A 25710-nucleotide genomic window follows, 5' to 3' on the forward strand; every position below is an offset into this window, starting at 1 on the left:
GATGTGATGCCTCTGCCTAGAAGGAATGGGCTGAAAGTGCCTGAGAGGAAGGGACCAGTCAGCTGGCCTTGAAATGGGAGAAGACCCAGGCACACGCCTTTCCTGCCAGGTAGGTGGCAGATGGTGCCCTGTTCTTGAGGCTGCCTGGGGCTTGGCGGAGGGCTGGTGTGGGGAAGGCTGCCAGGGGACGCCTGCTCAGGCCTCTGTTCAGCTCTCTGAGCTCAAGAGGATGTGGAATGACTATATTCATCTCTGTGTCCCCAGAGTCTAGTGAGGTCCTGGCGTACAATGTACACTCAGCCGAGGGGACAGATGGAGAAGCTGCTGAGTGTCTGGACCACAGTGCAGTGTGAAGGGGTTCAGCGCACAGCTCTGGCAGGAGGCAGCTGATGGTGAGCTGCAAGGCACGGCACTGGGGCTGACCACACACACAAGGCTATCCCCATCTGAAGAGTGGCCTTACACAACATCCGTTACAGAAAAATGGTTCAACACCTCATGTCCAATCAACTGATGGAATATTACCAAATATGACACTGAAAACTAGATAACATTATGAGAAAATGCTCAGGCTATCACGTGAATGTGAACCAGCCAGGATAATCAGCTCTCAATCTGGATACTTCAATGTATTGGGGAAAAGTCAAAAGGAAATACATCAAAATGCTAACTGTGGTTCTCAAGTTGGTAGGGTAACAGGTGACTTTCCATTTCCCTCTTAATATGCATTTCTGTATTACCTAACTTCAGTGAGCATCTATTGGGCTTCCCTGGTGGCTCAGATGGTAAACAGTCTGAGGAAGGTTGGGAGAGGCCTGGACCCAGTGCAGGGAGGTCGTGGCTGAATCTGTGAGTGAGGCGGATGGAAGGATGGGTGGGTAAAGGCAGGAAGGGAGGAGAAGAGCACCTGCAATGATGCAGGAGAGGGGACGGTGACCTAACAGTGGTGAGAGGACAAGGGAACTGATCTGAGCCATCTGGCGGGTGGCAGTGATCAGAAACAGCAACTCCAGGGGCACAGACGGACAGGAAGGGGGAGTGTGGGCTGACCCAATTCCCAGCCTGGGGTCTATGGGTAAGAGGGCAGTACAGGTGCTAACAGAAGGCAACAAGGGGGATCCCTCCAAAGACAGAAATGCAAATAGAAAGTAAAACACAGGGACCTCCCAGGCCAACAGAAACCTCACGAAACATCTACAACAGGGGTTTTCCCGGGCAGTGGTCACACTGGTGACAGAGAGGCCGAGAAGCCAAACAGTCGATGGTGAGGCGGACCAGAGGCCAGGGCAGGAAGCCACCCCTAGGGTGAAGCACGGGGGCCCCCGGTGGCACACACAGGAGCTGGTGCCACGGAGGAGACAGAGTCACTGGCAGGAAGTGCCCAAGACAGAGAGGGGAGAAGGGCCCTCAGCTCCCTGCCCTCCTCCAGGCTCCCACGTGCCTCTGCTGGGCACGCAGGGGCTGGGAGATGGCCCGGGCCTGCAGACCCGGCTGTAGGGAACAGAGAAGTGCAGGGAAGGGCACGGAGCAGCCGTGAGCAGGCAGACCAACTACCGGCACAAGCCTGGAGGCAAGGATGCGGCAGCCCACGGACACAGGCCTGGCCGTGGTCAGGAGATGCAGAGCTCTCGGGGAGGAGGAATGGACACAGGTCAGACACAGGAGGAGGAGGGCTGCCAGTTGGGGAGCAGGGAAAGTCCATCCAGAAGCCAACAACAGCAGAAGCCCCAGTCCAGCACGGGAGGAGATGCCCTGGGCTGCAAGGGCCAAGGGTCTGGTCCTGAGGTGGGATGTCACAAGTGGGACCAGAACCCCTGGCCCTCCCAGTCCACATCATCCTACCGGCCCCTGGCTTCAGACTCCAGGAGCGGTGGGCAGGAACTGTGCTGTTCAGACCTCCTGCTGCGGGCTGTGCATGGCCCCAGCACTGTCCCTCTGGATCCATCACGACATTGTTCACAGGAGCCGTGTCGTCCCTGCTGCTTCCGGCCCGTGAGTGAGCAGGGCAGGGGCACGGCTGCGGGTGGGTCTCGTGTGCACTTTAACAGGTGACCTTGGCTCGAGGACTCCACACTGGCCTGACCAAAACTTTCTGAGAACTGCACAGCAGGCTGGGGCCTTCCCCACCACCCAAACCCCCCTCCTTTCGCTGGTCTGGGGGTTCTCCTGCCTGCCCCAGTCCCTCCCCTTGATCCTTCATGGGTTTTCCCCTCAGTAGTCTCTGGCACATCTGCTTCTGCCTCGGCCTTGGCCTCTTGGAGAACCACAGCTAACATACCCAGGCTCCCCAGGCACCCCTGAACTGTGGCTTAGCCAGCCAGGCAGAGTCCAGGGGAGGCAGTGCTTTTGCAGTGACCACAGAGCAGGTCTGCTGGCTTCCAGGGCACCAAGCGAGCCCGACGGGGCACTCACTGGCTTGTGAGCAGCCCAGCCCAGGCTGGGGGAGGCGGGGGCGGGCAGAGGGGGCGGCCTCCGTGTGTACCTTGTCATGCCCACGGAGCCTCCCCGATCAACGCTTAATTCAGGTCACATTTCAGCTCTAATTCTACAAGTTGCTGACTGAAGCACAATATTTTTAGAGTACCTGGGATCCTAAAAGAGTCTTTGTGTAATAGTCTCGAGGCATGAAAACTTCCACTATGGTGACTAGACACCAGAAGGCGTCTTCTTGTTCCAGGTACAGGAGGGCCACGGCCACCAACCTACAAGCAGAGAACAAGGTGAGCACCAGCCCCCTGGCCCAGACCCAGGCAGCACAGCCCACCTTCACAGAGGTCTGCATAGCATTATGTGCTCTCACACACCAAAGCGACTTCTATTCTCCAAGAAATAACACTAACTTAAGTATTTTGTGGCAAGGGAAGCATCTCCTAGTTTGAAAAGCAAAGCTACATCCACCTTCCCTTTCGTTTGGTTTTTGTTTAAAGATGATGAAATTATTTCCCAATGATGTCGGCCTCATTTTTAAAAATGTTTTTCATGATAAGATTTTGCTAATGCAGCTAATTCTTTGAGTTTTTTAAGTTCCAACGAATCCTTTTACGCACAAAATATTGAGGGGTGAATATAAAAGAGAAAGAACATACGATGGTTTAAAAACAACTTTCTTGATACCAATCTACTTGAAATGGGGCTTCACGCAAATGAACCATCATGGGGGCTTTCTCAAAACACTGCATCCACGGCATGCACGTGGGGCGGGAAAGGGGGCTGTGTGTGTCAGCTGTTCGGTCACTCACAATGGAAACCTGGGTCCGGCTATATTTGACACTGTCACCACCGAGAGGTTACTCACCCAGTAACTTCATCAGGTCTGGCTCTGAGCAGGCATTCGGGACAGAAGGAAGGGAAGGAAACGGCAATGGAAAAGCCCCTCTCTACACACCCGAGAACTTCTGCTTGTGCATCACTTATGGGAAAGACCGAAGTCATTTCTTAGAATTTATTTTTGTTTTCTTCCTTGGATAATATTATAATGAAATCTCAAATTAAGAGGTTAAAAAAAAAAACTGGAAAGGGGACGCCTTGAGTCAGCATGAATGGGATGGCGAGTAGAAAGGTTACAACAAGTAGAGACGGCTAAGGAGGGAGAAACAGGATGAGGTCAGCACCCGAGGACGCCACAAGAAGGGGCAGAGAGATCCGCAGAGCCTTCGAAGACATCACTTTAAGCTAACTGATGTCCACGATGATAGGCGAGAATCACTGAGAAAAGGCTAGAGGTCTTTCTGCTCAAGTTCTGGGTTCTCAGAATGTATGTACAAAATAATGTGGATGGAAAAAAAATGAAGTAAAATGGTTAAAGTTTAGAGGTCCCAATGGTGATGGTGCAGAGAAAGTCTAAATTAAAGCTGGAAGGTATCCTAATGTGGGAAGAGCTGATTCTATACCAGTGTCAGATAAATGGGGTGCTATTGCACTCCTAACAGGCATGCGCAAGTCCTCACCAAGATCCCTTAAGTTTCACAAAGTTTTAGCTTTCAGGAAGTTTTAGACTGAGTATGCAGTGTGAACTGTCCATTTAAGCAAAACAAGGCTGCTTTGTTAGGCAATGTCTTATTTACAGCCTTTTTTTTTTTTTTAAGGGGACCATTGAGGAGCAGTCAAAGTCCCTCTTACTTTCAGGGCACAGAGAGGGGACCCTAGCTTGACCACCACAGAGACAATGACTTCCTGGAAACCACTGGTTTCAGGTTTTAAGCACCTAACATTCCAGCTTAAAAGCTCTTCTTCCTGCAACGCTCTCATTTCAAATGCAAAAGACAGTCTGTACCCAGAGGTCGGTATCCTGCATGGATGAGGATTAAAAAAGGCCCAAGAGCTGCTAGAATAAATGTCAGCACTCAAAACACAATGCATGCACTTGACTTACAGGAGAACTGCTAGAGATCACACATGGAGCTTCTTCATTCTGTGAACATAATACGAACATAATCCACGATAATCTAGTGGATTCTCTACTTTGGGAGGGATATAAATGGACTCTACTACCAGCAGCAAGTAGAAGCAGCAGGAGTGCACCAGCTAAGTAAGAGACAGACAGAGGCAAAAAGCAGCCACTAGCGCTCAAAGTCCAATGACAGGAGCAGCTTCTCAGAGAACAGACCTCAGTGCCTCCCGTGGCCTCATGCCAGTGCAGCTCAGTTCGGAATGAGGAGCCTGGATGGTTCAGAGAAGGTGAGAGGCTTTTCAGTGTCCTTTGCCTATAGAAGCAGGGAAGCATGCCAGACCTGCAGAAGATTCTAGGCCAAAATAAAACATGTTTGGGCTCTTTAAGGGCTAGGTTTTGACCAGCTGCAAAATTATTTGGGGCAACCTCATGACTGATGAAGATCCTGTATAAACAGGGAGTGTCCTTGTCACATCACGCATTTTAAATGAATGAACACAAACCGCAGATCAAAACCTGAGTGTGAGGACAGCAGCAAGGAAATCTAAATGAGAAACCCGGCTGTTTCAAACAGTTTACTGTTCTTAAGGCTTCTCGAAAGCATGCTTGTTTCTCTCAATTATTCTAGAATTGGGGATGGGGCATAATTAAAATTACCTTACTGCAGCTATTAATACTTCTTTCCCTTTAAAGACTGGCTTTTCTTGGCTCACCGGGAAGGGAAGGGGGCTATCAGGCAGTCTGTGGAGCTACAAGTTATCTTAAGAACAAAGAGGAGCCCTCCGTGGGCTGGGGACCCACCTGTTGAGACCCTGGCAATAGCCGATGTCTGGATTCCGCCAGGAGAAGGCAAGCAGGACGTTGCGCAGCTTCTGTATGCCTTCCGAGGTGGGGCACGAGTAATGCTTGTTGTTGGGCAGAGTCCGCAGCAGGTCCAGCTCGATCTGCTTGGAGGCCGGGTTCTGTTTCTCCAGCGCCTTCTGAAGCAAAGTCTGGAAGTAACCGGGCTGAGTGCTGTCCTTGAACTTCTTGATGTGACGGTCCACACACCACTTCCACACCTTGGAACGGTGCTCGTGTGGGATGCCCGCACGGACCAGGTTCTTTAATTCTGGGGAACACGTCATCTCCCTGTTCACTGTGCTTGCAAAGTAGTTTTCCCACTTGACCCCAGTGGAGACCTCCTGGTTTTCTGTGAGGTAGAGGGTCTTCAGGTCCAATGCCCGGACTTTGGCAACCAACTTCTCTTCCTCATCATCCTCTGGGACAGTCTTAAACCCATAAATGTCATATTCACTGTTGAGAAAAAAACAAAACGAAAAGTTAAATGATGCAATCTGGCAAAAAGGTCAATGAAACATGAAAAGAACCTAGAAATCTACTCATACGTAAATGGCACTGTGATATATGATCAGGCATTTCAATTCAGTGAGAAAAAAATTAACTTCTCAATAAACAGGGTGAGAATAACTGGCTATCTGTATAGAAAAAACTGCTTTAGATCCCTTCTGGATACTACATCAGAAAAAAAAGAAATTCAGTTCTAGATGGTTGAAGCGCTCAATGTAAAAAGCACAGAAAATACAAGCAAGACTGCAAACACAAGGCTGATAGATTTGGCTACATTAATATATTAATACATGAGCATGTATGTTTATGTAGCATACATATACACATGCATAACACTTACGCTCAAAAAATACCGTTATAAAAAGTAAAAAGACAAAGGAGAAAATATTACATTAGTAAGATACTAGGCATGAAAAAGAATTAAGGCTGTGCTAGGCAGAATAATGGCCCCCAAAGATGTCCCTGGAATCTGTGAATATGTCACATTATGTGGCAAGAGGTATACCGTGTGTGGAATTAGCTATGGCACTTAAGACAGGGAGGTTATCCTGGGTGTCCCAGGTGGGACCACAGAAATCACAGGAGCCCTGCAGGTGGAAGAGGAAGGCAGGAGAGTGGACCAGAGAGGTGCGGCAATGGACAGAGGCAGGGGGGCGTGGCGTGGGAGAGGGCTCGGACCCACGGTTGCTGGCTATGGAGGTGGAAGAAGGCGGCCACAGCCAAGGAAAACAGGTGGCCTCGAGGAGCTGGAAATGGCCACACTTGATGACCAGCAAGGAGACAGAGACCTAGCCCCACAACCAGAAGGAACTGTATCCTCCCAACAGCTTGAGTGAGCAAGGACACAAACTGTCTCCTCGAACCTTCAGGAAGGAATGCAGCTCTGCTGATACCCTGATTCCATCCAGCAAGACCATGCTCGACTGCTGACCTACAGAACCGTTAGACAATAATATGTATCACAAACTGAGCAATGTAAAACAATGATGGTGACGGCAGGCACGGGAAACCAGAAGGAGGCCTTTCACACACTGCTGCCGAGTCTGTAACCCTGTAGGAGCACGCTGAAAATCGGATCCAGCACAGGGGAAGATAAGCATATCCAACACTGGAGAAACTCTCACGCCAGCACACGGACACACAGATACACAAACCACGATGCCTACTGCATCACAGTTTGTAAAAAGGAAAAATGGAGCTACTCTAAGTGTCTACCATGAGACGAAGGAATAAAAAAGTGATATACAATGAAGCTGTGTAAGGCAGATAAAAAATTGCTCAGGAGCTACATAAATCCATCTGTACAATTTCAGAAAACAATGTTGAAAGAAATAAGTCACAAAAAGGTATGAATATGGTAGGATTCGCATATTAAAAAGTATCTTAAATTACAGGTACATATTGAAGTGCTGAAAGCGGAAATGACATGTCTGGTACTTGCTTTAAAATATATCAGAAAAAAAATTTCAGAGGGGATGGATAAGAAGAAACAAGATTGGCAAAATGTTAATAATTGTCAAATTACTGGGTAACAGTTATATATGGGGGTGTCATATGATGCTACTACTTTGAAATTCCATAAGGAAAAGTTAGAAGTAACTCAACATACACAGTTATTGTTCTACTTATACATAAAGTTTGGAAACATACAACGTAAACAGTAAAGTCTAAAATGTGTGAAGGGAGATGACATGGTGCCCGGGGGCAGACAGCTGGGCTCCACCCCGCTCCCAGAACACAGCAGGAGTGCACACGTGGGGAACCCGGCTGCCAGACTGGGGTCCTGTCCTCGCCACTCCCTGGCCGTGTGACCTGGGCGCGTTACATCACCTCCCTGACCCCGGCGTCTGCATCTGCTGAGGATATAACACTCCTCCTTGAGTGTTAAACGTGAGCAGTGGCACAGCTCCTGGCACACAGACCTCAGTAGAAGTTTTGTGACGATGGCACTGGTTGCATTTCGATAGCGTATTTTTTACCTGTCATCTGAGTAGCACGGACAAGGCAGGCCAGTGCTGCAGGCACAGAGAAGGGAAAGGGCGGGTCAGGCTGAGGCAGGGCTTCCCCTGGGACCAGGGCGGGGCAGGAGAAGCCAAGCATAGTGGGGGCGGAAACAGGAGGAGACTGGACTGAGCACATTCACAGACTTCTCCTCCTGCCAATATTTCATGAATCTCATTTTTTAGAAACTAGGATATGAAGGTTCTTAACTCAAGATACTTTACAGGCTGCCAGACTCCATGATTTTCTGAAAAACATATGCAATTTCGTGTGTATGTCCAACCGCATTTTGGGGCCAAGTGTGTCCATGGCTTGCATCAGAGCCTCAGTGAGTTCTGAACCACTGGATCAGGTTACCCAAGTATGCTTCCCTTACAGAGATGGCCTAGTTACCCACTTAGGGGCTCCTTTGTTTTCAAAGTCCCCATGAGTGCAGCTGTACCCATGGGTCTCTGGAGAAGATTCTACTCCTCGGAGGACTGGCTCCTCTACCAGCAAGACTGGCTAGCATCCTCGGTAACATGGTACATGCAAGAAAAGTCTTGAAATCAAAAGACCGGGGCTGAATCCCAGCTCTGTTACTTGATTATGACAGCAAGATTGATGAGATGACATTTCTAATGACTGACAGTCCTTGTCACGAGCATCGAAGCAGATATGGAGAACTGTGTAAAGTTCTTGGTGAGTGGCTACTGTGGTTAAAGGCGGGCTTGAGAAATGGGTCCCCCACTCCCAGCAGTCACGAGCTCCTTTACCTGACAAGATGAGGTTTAATGAATGCTTGCTCCGGATGCTCTGGACTCTCAACCTGCAGAGCGTCCTCCAGCAGCTGGGCTATCACATCCCGAGCAGGCCCCTGTTCTTCTGAGCAAACCGGGGTCTTCATTTCTTGGAGCAGTATTAAGTATTTGCTTTCTATCTGGCAGAGCTTGGCTTCCAGGCTAGAATACTGCAGAGAATGTGATAGTTACCTCCATCCAGACACACAAGAAGAGCAATCCTCAAGTACCTCAAGCAATCAACGAATGACAAGCCCAGAACCACTAGGAAGTGAGCCAGAGAGAGACTATATCCCAGGCAAGGGATGAATTTATGCCAAAGGCCACTTGTCTTCTCTAAACGGTCCACAGGAGCCCCTCTGCCCTCTGTGGGAAGTACTGGTAATAAAGTAATAAGCACAGAAGTACCGGTAATAAGGCTTCTGTATGTCAACACATGAGTCCTGGACAGCGCTGAGGTGAACAGCAGAAACCAGGCCACACACTCATCACTGAGGTCCAGCTGAGCATGACTTGGCACACAGGCCCCAGGCAGCCACCTTATGGTATTTCAATACTTTCCTAGGATGCTGTGACCCAGCACCAGCTCCCATCTGCTACCTTATCAGACAAATCAACACATCCCTCGCATGCAGGAACAAGGCCTGGGAAGATGCTCTGAGGACTGTTCAAAAGGTATGTGAGGCATTTAATAGCTGTTGACACAGTGTCACTGAATTTCATTTGATTATCACTGGAATATCTGTGATGTCTGTACACTTTGCAAAGCCCTCTTTGAAAGTGAAGTGAAAGTGAAAGTCGCTCAGTCGTGTCCGACTCTTTGCGACCCCATGGCCTATACAGTGCACGGAATTCTCCAGGCCAGAATACTGCAGTGGGTAGCCTTTCCCTTCTCCAGGGGATCTTCCCAACCCAGGCATCAAACCCGTGTTTGCATCAAAGCCGCATTGCAGGCGGATTCTTTACCAGCTGAGCCACAAGGGAAGCCCAAGAATACTGGAGTGGGTAGCCTATCCCTTCTCCAGCAGATCTTCCTGGCCCAGGAATTGAACTGGGGTCTCCTGCATTGCAGGCGGATTCTTTACCAACTGAGTTATCAGCATAGTCACATCTGACTCTTTCACCAACCCTATCAGATTTAGAGAAGGCATCATGTTCATCACCCCCATTTACAGATATGGAACTGACTCACACAACTCAACAGCATAAACCAAAAAATCCAAACAACCTTAATTTGGGGGACCTTAGAACTGTGTCTAATTTTTTTTTTCCGGTTAACTTCATTACACCTGTGAATAAAACCCACATCTCAGGGCGTTTCTATTGTCTTCATCACAAAGTGAAATTAAACAGTGCTATCACTATCTACATTTTAAATAAACTTTGTTATCAGTAACCATATCCCTTCAAGCATGGGGGCTGAACTGATTTGAAAGCATGTCCATTTTTGAACGGTTTCTGAATCACATCACCTCCCACCTGAGGACAGAATGTACCCACCCTGACCCACCTTTGCCATCAGACCCCTCTCTCTTCTTTCTGCATTTCTCCGCAGAGCTGCAAGTTCCAAGATCTCCTTATTTAGAAATTTATTTTGGGTTTTGTACCCTTGTAGATTATCCTGTTGGAAAAAAAAAAGTTCATCAACTCACACTGGTTGAATGTTGACTATCCTTTATAATTAATATTTTGCTCCCTTACCAATCAAATAGCCCTTTCAGAAAGTGAAAGTTGCTCAGTCGTGTCTGACTCTTTGCAACCCCATGTATTCTCCAGGCCAGAATATTGGAGTGGGTGGCCATTCCCTTCTCCAGGGGATCTTCCCAACCCAGGAATCGAATCAGGGTCTCCTACATTGCAGGTGGATTCTTTACTAGCTGAGCTACCAGGGAAGCCCAAAGGGGACGCTGTGGCTAGCCCTTTCTAAGTTAGAGCAAGTTCTAAGGAACTGAAAATGATTATTAGGCACTTTCTGATTAAGCTTTATGTCCACGCTTGGCAGGGGAAGGAAAATAGGGACCACTGCATAATGAAGGAGACGGGGAATAAATTTACTTGGTGGTGATTTTTCTCAACTGACCTTAGGAGAAGTAAGTAGGACTTATGTCCTAAATCTATGCAAATATTTTATCTACCCACATTCACTGAGGTGGTACAAAAGGTAATGCCTTGTAGTAATCTTGTTTTTTAACTAGAGAAACTGAACAAATTTTCTGTCCATTCTCATTTTTACTTATCCAGTTTATGTAGAAAAGGCTATACATATATACAATGTTCTTAACTAAAGAATTACACTTAATAATGAATACCTATAGCCTACAATGTATAAGGCACTTAAAGAGATTATGTTCCTCAATTTTTTTTTACATTAAAAAATTTCAAACTTATGGAAAAGTTGGAAGAAAAGTACAATAAACACAATATACCCTTCACCTAAATTTGCCAGTGGTTAACTCTTGACACGTTTGCTTTATGTTTTAAGAGAACATCATAAGGACTTTCCTGGTGGTCCAGTGGTTAAGAATCTGCCTGCCAAAACAGGGGACGCGGGTTCAATCCCTGGTCCGGGAAGATTCCACAGGCCATACAGCACCTAAGCCTGCGGGCCACACCTACTGAGCCTGCGTGCTCCAGGGCCCACGCGCCACAACAGAAGCCGCCACAACGAGAAGCCCACTCTCCACAACCAGAGAAGGCCCACGTGCAGCAACGAAGACCCAGCACAGTCAAACACAAAGAAATAAAGAAGAAAAAGGAGCGAACATCACAAGCTAGTCACAAGTTCACCAGGTCCAACTAAAAGTTCAGGTCTGGCAGAAGCAGATACTGTGTGTTACCTTCAGCCCTTCAAACTCTGAGCAAAGGAAGGGAAAGGTAATCTTTGAGACAATTAGGGCAGTGATTTCTAAATGCGCCCTACCAAATCCAGTCTTTTACAAATGTGTTTGTCCCCTACTCTGTGTGAAGTTCCCGAGGAATCTCTGATTCCTCAACCTCAGGAGCAACTATTCACGGTATCTCCAAGGGTGGTCAACGAGCACCTTGGTCCAAGGCCAAGGCAGTCAAGAAAGGCCCTGACCTCTGTGCTGTCCCAGGACAGAGACCACAGCCCCTCCCCAGGGATGTGTCCAGAGATGCCCGCATCTCCAAACTGGAACCACTGTGGCGGCATACAATCTCCCTTGAAAACACAGAAGAACTGAAAATGTTCCCACAGTCCCTGTAATCGCTAACACTTACAGAGCAGCTAAGCATGGAAGAGACCCTCAATCTCACTTAAACCTCACAACTCTACTCTTTGGCAATTGCTCATCATCTCCGTTTCCTAAATGAAGAGCTGAGTCACAGGGAGGCCGTGTGATGACTAAGTGTGGGTCTGGGAGCCAGGCCTGCTGGGCCTTTGGCCCAGGTGCTTGGCCCCAACTCCCATCTGAGCTCTGATCCACATCACACATTCTCAGTCTCAGCAAGAACACATATCATGACAAGGACTGGAGACAGCCGCTGTCAGACCCTGAAGGAGGCCCACAGATTTCCTTTTCTAATCTAAAACATGACGTTCTTTCTTCTGGTGTCTGGAAGCTCTCGTATTTGCAAACAATGAACAAACATCACCAAAAGGCAGGCTGACCGAAGGAAAGTGAACTAGAGGGCAACTGAAGAATACACTGGACCGTGCTGGGCAGAGACTGGGCAGTACAAGGTGGGTCGGGGGAGCAGGACACATGTCTTTGAGTTAAACTTCGTGCTTGAGTCTAAGGAAGTCCTGACAGTGCACCTCAAGGACTCCTTCCCTAGAATGACGATCGCAGCCTTAACTTAGACTCTAGCAGGGGACTTCCCTGGTGGTCCAGTGGTTAGGAATCTGCCTTCCAATACAGAGGACGAGGGTTCCACCCCTGTCAACAAACTAAGATCCCACATGCCGAGGGGCAACTAAGCCCGCACACCACAGCCACTGAGCCCACGCTCTGGAGCCACGAGCTGCAACTACTGAGCACACACACTGCAATGAGAGATCCTGCACGCTGCAATTAGACCTGATGCAGCCAAAGAAATAATGAGTAAAATAAAACTCTATGGGATACCAGGTGTTCTGTGAAGGCTTTACATGGACTACCTCTTTAAACCCTTATAAGACTACGAGGTGAGTGCCATTTCGCAGATGAACACTGAGGCAGAGAGGTGAACCAGCCTGCCTCAGGTCAGAGTTAGTGGTAAGCCTGGGTTTGAAGCTCAGTCTAAACCACCTCACCATACTGGGCCACATCCCCTTTCTCACTGGTGTTTATTACAGTTGTGATTCTGCTTTTTTAATTTTTGTGCTTTCTAAACTAAACTCTGAGCTCCAGGAGGACAGAGACTGTCTACTTTGTGCAGAGTGCAAAGCCCACCACATCGCTGGCTAGCTGGCTGGCTGAATGAATGAGAGTACTAAGCAGGAAAAGCTGTATGTAGGAAGATATTCATGGACAGCAAATCACAGGAAAGAAGAGAAAGGGTGATAAACAATGGTGACAGAATTAAAAGGCGAACAATCTGGAATCCCCCCCACATGCCCCCACACACCGTGGTTCCACTCCCTGGTGAAACGTGCTCCCCTGCAGAGCACCACTCACTGCAGCCTGGAAAGCAAACACCCTGATGCTTCTCTCTAAATCCTACAAAAACAGATATGCTTGCAAAGCATAAAATTCAGGTGAGGGACTTCCCTGGTGGTCCAGTGACTAAGACCCTGCCCTCCCAATGCAGAGGGCCTGGGTTCAATCCCTGGTCAGGGAACCAGGTCCCACATGCTGCAATTCAGTGTTCACAGCAGGCGACTAAAACCCCATGTGCTGCAGTGAAGGTTGAAGATCCCATGTGCTGCAACTAAGACCTGGCACACCCAAATAAATAAATACAAATAATTAATAATTTAAAAAAATTCAGTTGACCTTAAATAACAGACTGTAAAAAGGGATGTAAAAAAAAAGACTATAAAAAGGGACTCTAAAAAAAAAACAGTAAAAAAGAAATGTATATTTAACGTTGGGTACACTCTAGCTTGCATGTACACACAAAACCAACTTTTACTGGCAACACTACCCAAGACCTTTTTTTTTTTTAACACAGCTATTTTTGTAGCAGTTATAATTATAAAGTATAGAGATTGAGGGCTTTGACGCTGCTGTTGCCCTTTTGGTTTTTCTCACCAATAAATCCTTCTGGCCTCACATTTCTACTGGGGGCTGTCCCTAAGAAGTGGTCACCATGGGAGACCACAAACATATTCCAACAAAGTCGTCTATTATTCCAGAGTTTTACTTTCCACTTAAGAATTATCTTTAAGGTCCAGGCATGACTATTAGTCAGCCAGTCCACTGACACTGCATGACAGGGACTGCTAGGCATGAAGCAGGCTCAGTAACGATCTCAAAGTAGCAAACCTTTGCCCTTCAAGGATAAACCGCATTTGGGGGACAAAATATCTTCAGTGCCACATTAACTGCAGCCAGGTGAGGAAGACTTTGGTGGGATCGATAGTTGCAGGCCTGCGTGGGGACAGCTGAGGTCTGGGTTATACCAAATGCCTCTATCCTAGGGGACACTTCTCCACCTGAAACTTCTCCGAATCGAGAGCTGATGGCAGGAAAACTTCTGGGACGCTCTCGGTGGCCTGGCTGACAGTGGCCCAAGGCTTTTCGGCTCTCCCCTGGGGCCAGGTGGGCCTCTCCACAGGACATCTGCCTGCCCCCTGCTGCCCAGTGTCCTCTGTGCTCCTCCTGCCTCATCCGCTGGTCACCGCCCCAGGCGTGACAGGGAGAGTCACCTCTGGTCAAGAGCCAGCCTCGCATCCCCAGGGGCAGCCCAGGGAAGCACAATGGGAGGAGACTCTGCCCTCCCTCATGGGCATCAGGATGCTCCTGCCTTAGGCGTGGGGGCAACTGACTCTGCGCAGGCCCTCCTCCCAAGTACGCTGGGAGCCAGGGTCCGCTTCTCTACCTGAGCCCACACCAGCTGTCAAGAACGGTGCTCCCTCACCTGGCCTCCACTGTGTGCCAAGGCAGCTGTGCCAGTGATGCTCCATGCGTGAAAGAAGGCAAGAAACAGCTGCAGGAGGTTACGTGGAATAATGAAGTTCTAAGGGTGTATAAATAGAGAAGTCACAGCTGCAAGGGAGGGGAAAGATCTGAAACTGTTCTGAGCTATGGCGACATTGACGGACGCAGACTTTCATTTTCCAAGGAAGCTTCTTAGGAAACTAATAGTTCTCTGACTAGAAGTCTTGTGACACTTGTGTTTTTTTTGTTTGTTTTTAAAAAGAAGGGCACAGCTGCTCTGCTGTCCCGCCGAACTAGCTCACCAAGGCCAGGTGCTCTAGAGTGCCTGCCATCAACGGACAGACTGTTAGCGGATTTTGGGTTTCTTGTTCCCATAACAGGAGCCCACGCCCTGCTCTTACTTTCAACCAGTCCAGTTCCAGCTGTTCCCTGCCCGTGGGGGCGGCCGCAGGAGAGCCGGGCATGCAGGTGGGAGAGGACGCGCTGCCCTCACACTCGCTGAGCTGCCGGGAGAGCTTCATGATGACCTCGTCCTTGGCCTGGATGGTCTCCATCAGCATCCCCAGCCGCTCGCTGAGCTCACCCACTTTGCTCTTCAGCATCCTCACTTCCTGCTGAAGACTGTCTTTCTCCTGGTTGAACCTCTCCAGCTGGTTGGTGAGGCCCAGAATCTGGTCGTCCTTCTGGTGCAGAAGCCCCAGTGTGTCCTGTGGGACCCCATCGCAGAGGTGACTGCTTGTGAAGTACTTGTCATACTGGGAGGACCGCACCGTCTGCTGCAGCAGCCGCACGAGCTCCTGGGAGCCAGGGAAGATGGATCAGGGAGCAGGGATGGGAGGAAAAGCAGGGATCATGACAAGTCTACACGGAGCAACCATTAGCATCTGAGCAAATGCAGGAATTTAATGGAAATACCTTAACACCCAACTTCTTCTTGAAGGATCTCAAAAATTAGAGAAGGAAAAATATTTGTTCCATAAAGGCTGTCTGCAGAGAACAATGATAGGAAGCAGGAAATGGTGGACAGGCAGACTGCAATTAGCAATGGTTCCCAGTGAACATTCATCCATATTAAAACATCTGAGCTCTAAGTTCACTGATCTGCTGAGGAATTAAGTATAATTAGGTGTGATCAGCTCAAAAAAAAGCTGCTGTTTAACAGGATGTGGAAACTCTTACAAACTGTTTCACAGGGCTTGGGCTGGAATTATGCTCAAAGAGAGTAGGCGAGGTGCAGACAACGCCCTCCCCAGTTCACTCTGAGGGTCTTCACTCTCCTCAGAATTTCAAGTATCTATGAATAAACGATCAAGCAGAGCAGCAGTGCCTACGTCCGTGGCCACGGCAACACGTAACTCTTAGGGGAAAAGCACCTTCTGGGAAATAACAGAGCCAGAGAAACAAGAAAGCCGGGCTTTTCTCCTCCGGTCCCTGGCCTGCTGATGTGAGATAAGATACAAACATTGAGGAAGGAGAATTACCTTCTGACTGGCTAAGTCTTTTCTTAACCTTTCTAGCTCTTCCTGCTGGTTCTGGACAAGCAGCTGCATCTCAGAGGCCGGCTTGCTGGCGCTGCCACTGCCCGATGGCACCTCGGGTGAAGGGTCACCAATACTGTGGCGATTTTTGTATGATCCAATCATTTCTTTCAAAGGGCGCCTTCCTTTATAGGGAATACGTCCAAAATCAAAGGGAAATCCTGAGCCAGTTATTCCTACATTTAAAAAAAAAAAAAAGCTTGTTTTAAGTTCAACCCCGATCTTCCTTCCGGAAATTCCAGTAAAATACATTAAAATACATTAATATCATCGTCTAAGGAGTTCTGCGTGCATCACTGTGCTCCTACCTCGTTCCTGATAACAATCAAACTTAGAACCAAAGACGATCTTTCACATGAACACTTTTAAGGAAAACTGTCTCTATTTGATGGCTCAATTTTTGCACTGAAAGAGAAAGTGTTAGTCACTCAGTTGTGTCTGACTTTTTGTGACCCCATGGACTATAGCCCACCAGGCTCCTCTGTCCATGGAATTCTCCAGGCAAGAATACTGGAGTGGGGGTTGCCATTTCCTTCTCAAGGGGATCTTCCCTACCCAGGGATCAAACCTGCGTTTCCTGCACTGCAGACAGACTCTTTACCAGCTGAGCCAGCAGGGAAGCCAAGAAAGTTTTCCCTGACTAGGAAGTGAACCTGGGCCGCGGTGGTGAAAGCGCTGCACTCTAGCCGCTAGACCACAGGGGAAGTGTAATGTTTAATGCTCAATTTTTGCATTAAGACAGGTGAAAAAAAAAGTTAGACTGTACATCAGTACTAATGAGGAATCTATGACAAAACTGTACTATACCTCTCTTAAGATTCTTTTGTAATATTAAGTTTGTTTCTCAGAAGATCCGTTCTAAGCCTATATGTTCACATCACCATTTTCCAATTTCAGGTGCTTTGAGGGCCAAAGAGAGCGGGAACACAGACCAGGGAAAAGCCCGGTTGCTCCAAGTTCCTACAGCATCAGCACCCTGGGCACACAGTATCCCTTCCCCGGGCGCCTCAGTGAGGACAGGGCCAACATCTACAAGGCTAGCAGGCAGGACTTAGAGATACACTACGGATCCTGGCTGCTTGCTTTCTGCTCATCTGTATTTACTAAAAAAGAAAAAAACCCACAAAAACCCCAAGTTTATGTTTTCTTAATTGTAAATCCATTTTATTCTCTTTCTTAAAAATACTGAGATAGCCAAATAAATTTTAGTGTAGATGGATTCGAATATATATTAAAAATGTAAAGAGGAGACACAGGCGTGCATGCTATACAGATTCCATTTATATAAATTTAGAAAGCAGGCAAAACAAAATCTCCGGTGCTAGGAGTCAGGATGGTGGGGGGGTAGAGGGAGTGGGGGGTGATGCAGCGACTCGAAGTGGTCTGGGGACGGGGGCTGGCCCCTGGCACTGTGCTGTTTCTTCAAGTAAGTGCTGGCTACGTGAGTATGTTCACTTTGTGAAAATCCATCAAGTCAAACATTTCTGACTAGAGGGCTTTTCTGCATGTACAAAGATTAGCTTGCTGCTGCTATTGTTGTCCAGTCATTAAGTTGTTTCCGACTCTTTGGGACACCATTGACTGTAGCCCGTCAGGCTCCTTTGTCCTTGGGATTTCACAGGCAAGAATACTGGAGTGGGTTGTGATTTCCTTCACCAGGAGATCTTCCTGACCCAGGGATCAAACCCGTATCTCCTGCACTATAGGCAGATTCTTCACCTCTGAGCCACCGGGGAAGCCCATGGAGATTAGCTTACTTCCCATGAATAACAGGGACAAGAAGCGGGTGGGCTGACTCCTGACTCACAGGAAATATCCATGAATCAACAAGATAAAAATCAGAGACACCTTTGTCTCCCTGTGTCTTTCACATGGGCTGCCTCTCAAAGGGCCAGGGGCTGAGCAGAGACTAAGAAGGTACTGCCCTCCAGCAGTGCTGGCAGTTCGTGCCTTGATCGAGTCACTAAGCCTCAGTGATTCTTCCCTTCCAGTCTTGCTACTGTGCACCCCTCCAGTTCATCCCTAGAGTCTCTAGGGGAAATCAGAACCAACAGTATTTACCTTCAACAATCCAAATCCCCAGCCCTAATCCCTGTTCCTCCAGGAGGCTTTCCCAGTTCACAAGGAGCCCCTCTACGGGGTGCCCCTCCAGCTGTGCCACGCGCTGGGTCACAAGGCATGCTCAGCTTGGCCACATCTTCACCACGTCACACTGGACCATAGGCTTCCATGTGACCATCCGCAGATCACAAGGGAACTCCCCACCAAAGCAAGTCCTGGTGGTCCTTTCCCACGGGACAGAAAAATATTTCCTTTAGTGAACATATGCTCTCAGTAAGATTTCCTAAAACTCCGCCTCCTATCCCTGTTAGCCTGTGCCAGAAGCGAGCACAAGGAAGAATTTCAAAATTATTTATTGCTATTTTACATTTAAAACATTGATATTCCCTCAATGGATCCATGGCTGTGGAACCATGAAAGGCTGCTTAACAAAATGCTGATGGAGAAATGTATGAATGAGTCAGGCTGACACCTTAAATCCTGATGGACCTCAGTATCACAGAAAGAGGGAAAACCAGATATTACATCTTCCAGATGTGATTCAACAAGAAATAAACAACATCCCCAGCCTCTACTCCACCCCAAAATATACTCTAGTCATAATTAAAAGTCAACCCTGAATCTGTGCACCACGTACAGTGTAAACAGCGTATGAGCAAATACAGAAATGGAGGAGCCTGTTACGTGACCTTACAGAAATACAATCAGCAAAACCCAGACTGTGGGCAATTCCTCAGCATGAAGACTCTGGTTCTTCAACAAGCAGAGCGAGGTAAATGAAAGACAAAAAGAAAACAGAGAGCTGTTCAGCCTGAAAGAGACCTAAAAAGACACACAACTAAACGCACCTAGGGGCCCTGTTAGCACCTCACTTGCTCAGGCCAACTGCAAGAATTACAGAACAACTGGGGAAGAAGACAAGCAGGACTTACCGTAGCTGTATTTAGGTTTAATGGTGAAGCTATGGTTCTTTTAAAGAATCATCTCTTAGATATACATACTAAAATGTTTACACATGCAATGGATTAATATCTAGAATTTAATTTAAAATAACCCAGCTGGTGGTAGATGCCAGGAGGGGCAGGAGCTCAGAGAAGAAAGAAGCCAAAGCTGTGGAATATGACACCACATTTTCTACTTTTGTGTGCATTAACACATTTCTGTAAATAGAAAGTTTTCTTTTTTTTTTTTAATCAGTATTTCCGTAAAGAGCACCATGACTTCTGGATTTCCCATTTCCTGAAAAAGTGTCAGAACCACAGGACAGGACATTTATTTATTTCTGTGACATCTCATTTTTAAGCTTTTATATTTTATTTCCCACAGAGAGAACACAGCTCCCATTGGGTCTCATGCTCCTAGTGATACCTGTGACCAAAGGGCCTCCCACGGCATCGGGGGCTGACAGATGGCAGAGGCGAGAGTGACGACGACAGGGACCATGTCCATACCTTTGTTTCCTTCAGGCGTCTGCTTCTTCCTTTCCTCCTGCACCATGGACTCCTCCAGTTCCTTAGGGCTTGGGTCTAGAAGCTCCCACTCTTCACTGGTGTAAAACACACTCCTCCGACTATCATTATGCCCTCTCCCAGGACGGAAAGAAGACATTGAATTTCTATTGGGAAAAACAAAATGTTTAACTTTTTAAAAAATGGCAAAACAAAATGTAATGTCACATATGGACATGAATTTGAACAAACTCCAGGAGATACTGAAGGACAGGGAAGGCTGACATGCTACAGTCCACGGGGTAGCAAAGAGTCGGACGCGACTTAGTGACTGAACAACAGCAACAACAAATATCACATATATACGACAGGCAAAAACTAAAATATGATTACAGCAAACGTTGGTGAGGATATGGAGAAATGAGAACTCTCATACACTGCTGGCGGCATGTATAAATTGGAACTATGACCAGGGAGAACAATTCAGCAACATACAGATAAACTGAAGAGGTTTTTACCCTAAGGTCCAACAACTCAGCAAGAAATTCTTCAACATGTACACAAGGAGACACAAGCAAGAGCATCCACTGCATCACTGTTCATATTAGCAAAAACCCCAAACAACCTACACATCTACTGACAAGAGGATAAATAAACTGCAGCATATTCATAGAACCAAATACTATACATCAAAAAGTGAATTTGTTCATTCAACAAATATTAATTAAGTGCCTACTACGTGCCAGGCTCTACGTTTGGGATTTGCTAGTGAACAAACAGTGTCAGACTTTATTTTTCTGGGCTCCAAAATCACTCCAAATGGTGATTGCGGCCATGAAGTTAAAAGACACTTACTACTTGGAAGGAAAGTTATGACCAACCTAGATAGCATATTCAAAAGCAGCGACATTACTTTGCCAACAAAGGTCTATCTAGTAAAGGCTATGGTTTTTCCAGTGGTCATGTATGGAAGTGAGAGTTGGACTGTGAAGAGAGCTGAGCGTCGAAGAATTGATGCTTTTGAACTGTGGTGTTGGAGAAGACTCTTGAGAGTCCCTTGGACTGCAAGGAGATCCAATCAGTCCATTCTGAAGGACATCAGTCCTGGGTGTTCACTGGAAGGAATGATGCTAAAGCTGAAGCTCCAGTACTTTGGCCACCTCATGCAAAGAGTTGACTCATTGGAAAAGACTCTCACGCTGAGAGGGATTGGGGGCAGGAGGAGCAGGGGATGACAGAGGATAAGATGGCTGGATGGCATCACCGACTCGATGGACATGAGTTTGAGTGAACTCTAGGAATTGGTGATGGACACGGAGGCCTGGCGTGCTGTGATTCATGGGGTCGGAAAGAGTTGGACACGACTGAGCGACTGAACTGAACTGAACTGAAATATTCTGGTCCTTGTGGACTGTACATTCTTTTTAAGATTACATGAAGCATATGGACAAATATTCTTTAAATGCTGAACGGGAAAAGAAAGAAAACAGAAGCACGACATGATTCATGTTATTCAAGATAATACTACTAATAGACATCATTATACATACATATATAGCAAAACTTTAAAAGTCCGCATAAGAATGATAATTTTCAAATACAGAATACTGCTTTCTTCCATGAAAGGCAAGAGAAGAATGAGATTGTGGAGACAAGAGAGGATTTGAACTGTTTCTGTAAAGTTTTAATTTGTGCTTTTAAAAGTGCAGCAGAAATATGACAATGTTACATAGTTTGGTAGTGGTTACCCAGGTAGTCAACTCACTACAATCTACACTTGTCTGTGTGCTAAAATTATTTCATTAAAACTTCTAAAAACTAGGCTGGGATTTCTACTTCCAGTAAAGATGGACTAAGAGGAACTAGATTTATATAGTCATCTGAAACAACTGACAAACTGAACCAAACAGAGGAAACAATGATTTTCAGACACTGGTCATCAGGCTGCACAGGGCAGTGGCCCCTGAGCGGTGGAACACAAACAAGGCAAGCCCTTCCCCTGTCCAAGGATAGCGCCTAGAGACTTCCAGGCCACAGGGCTGGCAGGGGGAATGCAGGGGTAGCTCTCCCATGAATTGATAAGACAGAGATGGTACTCCCAAGACAGGTGGGGTTCAGAGGGCATAGTATTGGAGAGAAGGCTGTACAGAGGGCTACAGAAATGTCAGAGGGTTCCTAGGTCTCCAGCTGAGTAGTATCAGGCTTATGTGTAAAAAAGTTACCTGAGAATGAGCAAACTCCCTACAGGAGCAGAGGGAACTGTCCCTGAGGCTCACACAGAGCCAGGAATACCGTAAAGCCTCACCAGCCAGGGTGGAATCTCCTGCAGCATCAGGGAGAGTACTCAGACAAAGGCTACTGATGTTATCCCTGGACTAAAGGCTGTTCTTATATTACCTAAAAAGCCTAAACGTGACCTTCAGAAGCTTTAAACTGTTTCTGAATAATTAAGCTACATTCCAGAACAAAGCTTAAGAATATACGCAGGACTTCCCTGGTGGTCCAGTGGTTAGGAATCCACCTGCCAAGGCAGGGGACATGGGTGTGATCCCTGGTCTGGGAAGATCCCTGGTCTGGGAAGATCCCACACGCCAAGGGGCAACAAAGCCTGTGTGGCACAACTACTGAGCCCGAGAGCCTCGAGCGTGTGCTCTGCAGCAAGAGAAGCCACCACGAGGAGCCCGCGCACCCCAGCGAGAGAGGAGCCCCCATTCGCTGCAACCAGAGAAAGCCCACACACAGCAATGAAGACCCAGCACAGCCAAAACTAAATGAATAAACAAAAGATACGGGTATGTACAAACACTACACCGAAAAAATCTAGCACTCGGGTAAAACTCATAATACTGACATGCAATAAAAAAGAATTATCAGCCCTGCAAAGAAGTAGGAAAACAGAACTCATTTTAAGGAGAAAAACCAATAAACAGACTCAGAAATGACAAGTAATGAAATTAGTAGAAAAGAATTTCAAAAGTTATTAACAGTGTTTCCCCATGTTTGAGAAGCTAGAAGAAAAGCTGAACATGTTAAATAGAGATATGAAAGATGTTAAAAAAATTCAAATCAAAACTTCTAGAGATAGAGGAAAACATAAGCAGAATATTGTGACATAAATTGCAGCAATGTTTTTTTAGGTCTGCTTCCTAGAGTAATGGTAACAAAAGCAAAAATAAACAAATGGAACATAATTAAGCTTAAAAGGCTTTGCATAGCAAAGGAAACCATACACAAAATGAAAAGACAACTTACAAAATGGGAGAAAATATTTGCAAAGAATGAAACTGACAAGAGATTAATTTCCAAAATACACAAACAGCTTACAGTTCAAACAGCTCAGTATTTTTAAAAACAACAACACAAACAGAAAAATGGGCAGAAGACCTAAATAAGGCATTTCTCCAAAGAAGGCATACAGATGGCCAACAGACACATGAAAAGATGCTCAACACTGCTAATTATCAGAGAAATGCAAATCAAAACCACAATGAGGTATCACCTCACACCAGTCAGAATGGCCATCAACAAAAAGTCTATAGATAACAAATGCTGGAGAGGGTACAGAGAAAAAGGAACCCTCCTTCACTGTTGATAGGAACGTAAATTGGTGCAGCCACTATGGGAAACAGTATACAAGTTCCTTCAAACACTGAAACTAGAGTGACCATATGATCCAGCAATCCCATTCCTGGGCATATATCCAGAAAACATGAAAACTCTAATTCAAAAGATACATGACCCCAGTGCTCACTGCAGCACTGTTAACAGTAGCCAAGACATGGAAGCAACCCACTAAATGCCTTTCAATAGATGAATGGATAATGAAGATGTGGTGTGTAAATACACATATACACAGACACACACACATACACGGGGCTTCCCCAGTGGCTCAGTGGGAGAGAATCCACCTGCAATGCAGGAGCCGCAGGAGATGTGGGTTTGATCCCTGGGTCAGGAAGATCCCCTGGAGGAGAGCATGGCAACCCACTCCAGTATTCTCGCCTGGAGAATCCCATGGACAGAGGACCTGGTGGGCTACAGTCCATAGGGTTGCAAACAGTCAGACACAACTGAAGCCACTTAGCACACACATACACATACATACACACACACAATGGAATATTATTCAACCTCCAAAAAAAATACTGTCACTTGCAGCAACATGTTTGGACTTATAGATTATCATACTAAGTGAAGTCAGACAGAGAAAGACAAATATCAAGTGATATCACTTATATGTGGAATCGAAGAAACTACCACAAATGAATTTATCTATAAAATAGAAACAGACCCACAGGCACAGAAAGCAAATTTACAGTTATCAAAGGGGGAAGGAGGTGGGGAGGGATAAATTAGGAGTTTGGGATTAGCATGCACACACTCCTGTATATAGAATAAACAACAAGGACTGACTGTATAGCACAAAGAACTATATTCAATATCTTGTAATAACCTATAATAGAAAAGAAACTCAAAAGAGAATACATGACTGAAACACTTTGCTATACACCCGAAACACAACATCATAAATCAATTACACTTCAATTTTTTAAAAATCTAGAGATTTTCTATGATGTACGTGGTGAAAATATACTTGACGGGATTCATAGCAGATGAGACACCACAGAAGGAAAGGTTAGTGAATGTGATGACAGTGGAACAGAAACCATCCAAATAAAACAGAGAAGAAAGACAAAAGGGAAGAAAGGAAGAAAATCAACAAGCACGGTACAATGTTAAGCAAGTAGTAATGTCAACCGATGTTCAACAAGGATGCCAAGAAATTCAATGGAGTAAAGACAGTCTTTTCAAAAAGTGGTACTACAATTGGTTATTTGTATGGGGAAAAAACGAACTTCAACCCTTACCTCACATAACACATAAAAATTAATTTAAAATACATAAATGAGTAAGAATTAAAACCATTAAATTTCTAGAAGAAAAGAGGCAAGAAAATATTTGTGACACTGGGTTATGCAAAGATTTCCTATACAGAACACAAAAAACACAACCTGTAAAAGATTAAAATGACAAAATGAACTTTATCAAGATTAAAAATATTTCCTTCTTTGAAAAATATTTGCAAAACCTATATCTGATAAGAGACTTGTATTCAGAAAATACAAAGAACTCTTACAACTCAATAATAAAAGAACAAACAACTCAATTAAAAACTGGATGAAGGACCTGAACAGTCATTGCTCCAAAGATACACAGATGACCAACAAGCCCAGGAAAAGATACTCAACATTATTAATCAACAGGGAAATACAACTTAAAACTGATGTGAACCACACCCACCACAATGGCTAAAGTTAAAAACACTGGTAATGCCAAGTGTTGGCAGGGAAGTGGAACCACTGCAAAGGTCATGTACTGCTAACGGGAACAGAGAATGGAGCAGCCACTGGAGGACAATAGGGCAGTATCTTAGCAAGTTGAATACACACTCAACTAAAGAGCTCAACAATCCCAATCCCCCATATTTACCCAAAAGAAATGAAAATATGCCTACACATGGATGTATAACTGCAGCCATGAAATTAGAAGGTGATTGCTTCTTGGCGGGAGAGCTATGACAAACCTAGACAGTGTGTTAAAAAGCAAAGATACCACTTTGCTGACCAAGGTTCATATAGTCAAGGCTGTGGTCTTCCCAATAGTTATATACACAAGTGAGAGCTGGACCATTAAGAAGACAGAGTGCCAAACAATTGATGCTTTCAAACTGTGGTGCTGGAGAAGACTCCTGAAAGTCCCTTGGACAGCAAGGAGATCAAACCAGTCAATCTTAGAGGAAATCAACCCTGAATATTCATTGGAAGGACTAATGATGAAGCTGAAGCTCCAATACTTTGGCCACCTGATGCAAAGAGCCGACTCACTAGAAAAGACCCTGATGCTGGGAAAGATTGAAGTCAGGAAGAGAAGAGGGCAACACAGGATGAAATGGTTGGATGACAGCACCGATTCAATGGACATGAACTTGGGCAAACTCTGTGAGATGATGAGGGACAGGGAAGCCGGGCATGTTACAGTTCATGAGGTCACAGAAAGTCAGACATAATTTGGTGGCTGAACAACTACACACGGGACTTG

General features: G+C 46.2%; 1 protein-coding gene across 2 annotated transcripts in view; it reads right to left on the bottom strand.

Moving 5' to 3' along the window:
• Window positions 1-25710, bottom strand: part of TBC1D2B (TBC1 domain family member 2B) — an 89474-nt gene that overhangs the window by 11820 nt on the left and 51944 nt on the right. For both annotated transcript variants that reach the window (XM_068990918.1, XM_068990919.1), the window contains exons 4-10: window positions 19615-19778; window positions 16046-16278; window positions 14966-15361; window positions 10031-10141; window positions 8497-8690; window positions 5192-5686; window positions 2585-2702 (exon numbers count right to left, since the gene is read on the bottom strand). In XM_068990918.1, coding sequence (XP_068847019.1) covers window positions 2585-2702; window positions 5192-5686; window positions 8497-8690; window positions 10031-10141; window positions 14966-15361; window positions 16046-16278; window positions 19615-19778 — 1711 coding nt within the window. The remainder of the gene's footprint in view (window positions 1-2584; window positions 2703-5191; window positions 5687-8496; window positions 8691-10030; window positions 10142-14965; window positions 15362-16045; window positions 16279-19614; window positions 19779-25710) is intronic.

Source organism: Capricornis sumatraensis, chromosome 19, assembly GCF_032405125.1.
Source record: "Capricornis sumatraensis isolate serow.1 chromosome 19, serow.2, whole genome shotgun sequence".
NCBI lineage: Eukaryota > Metazoa > Chordata > Mammalia > Artiodactyla > Bovidae > Capricornis > Capricornis sumatraensis.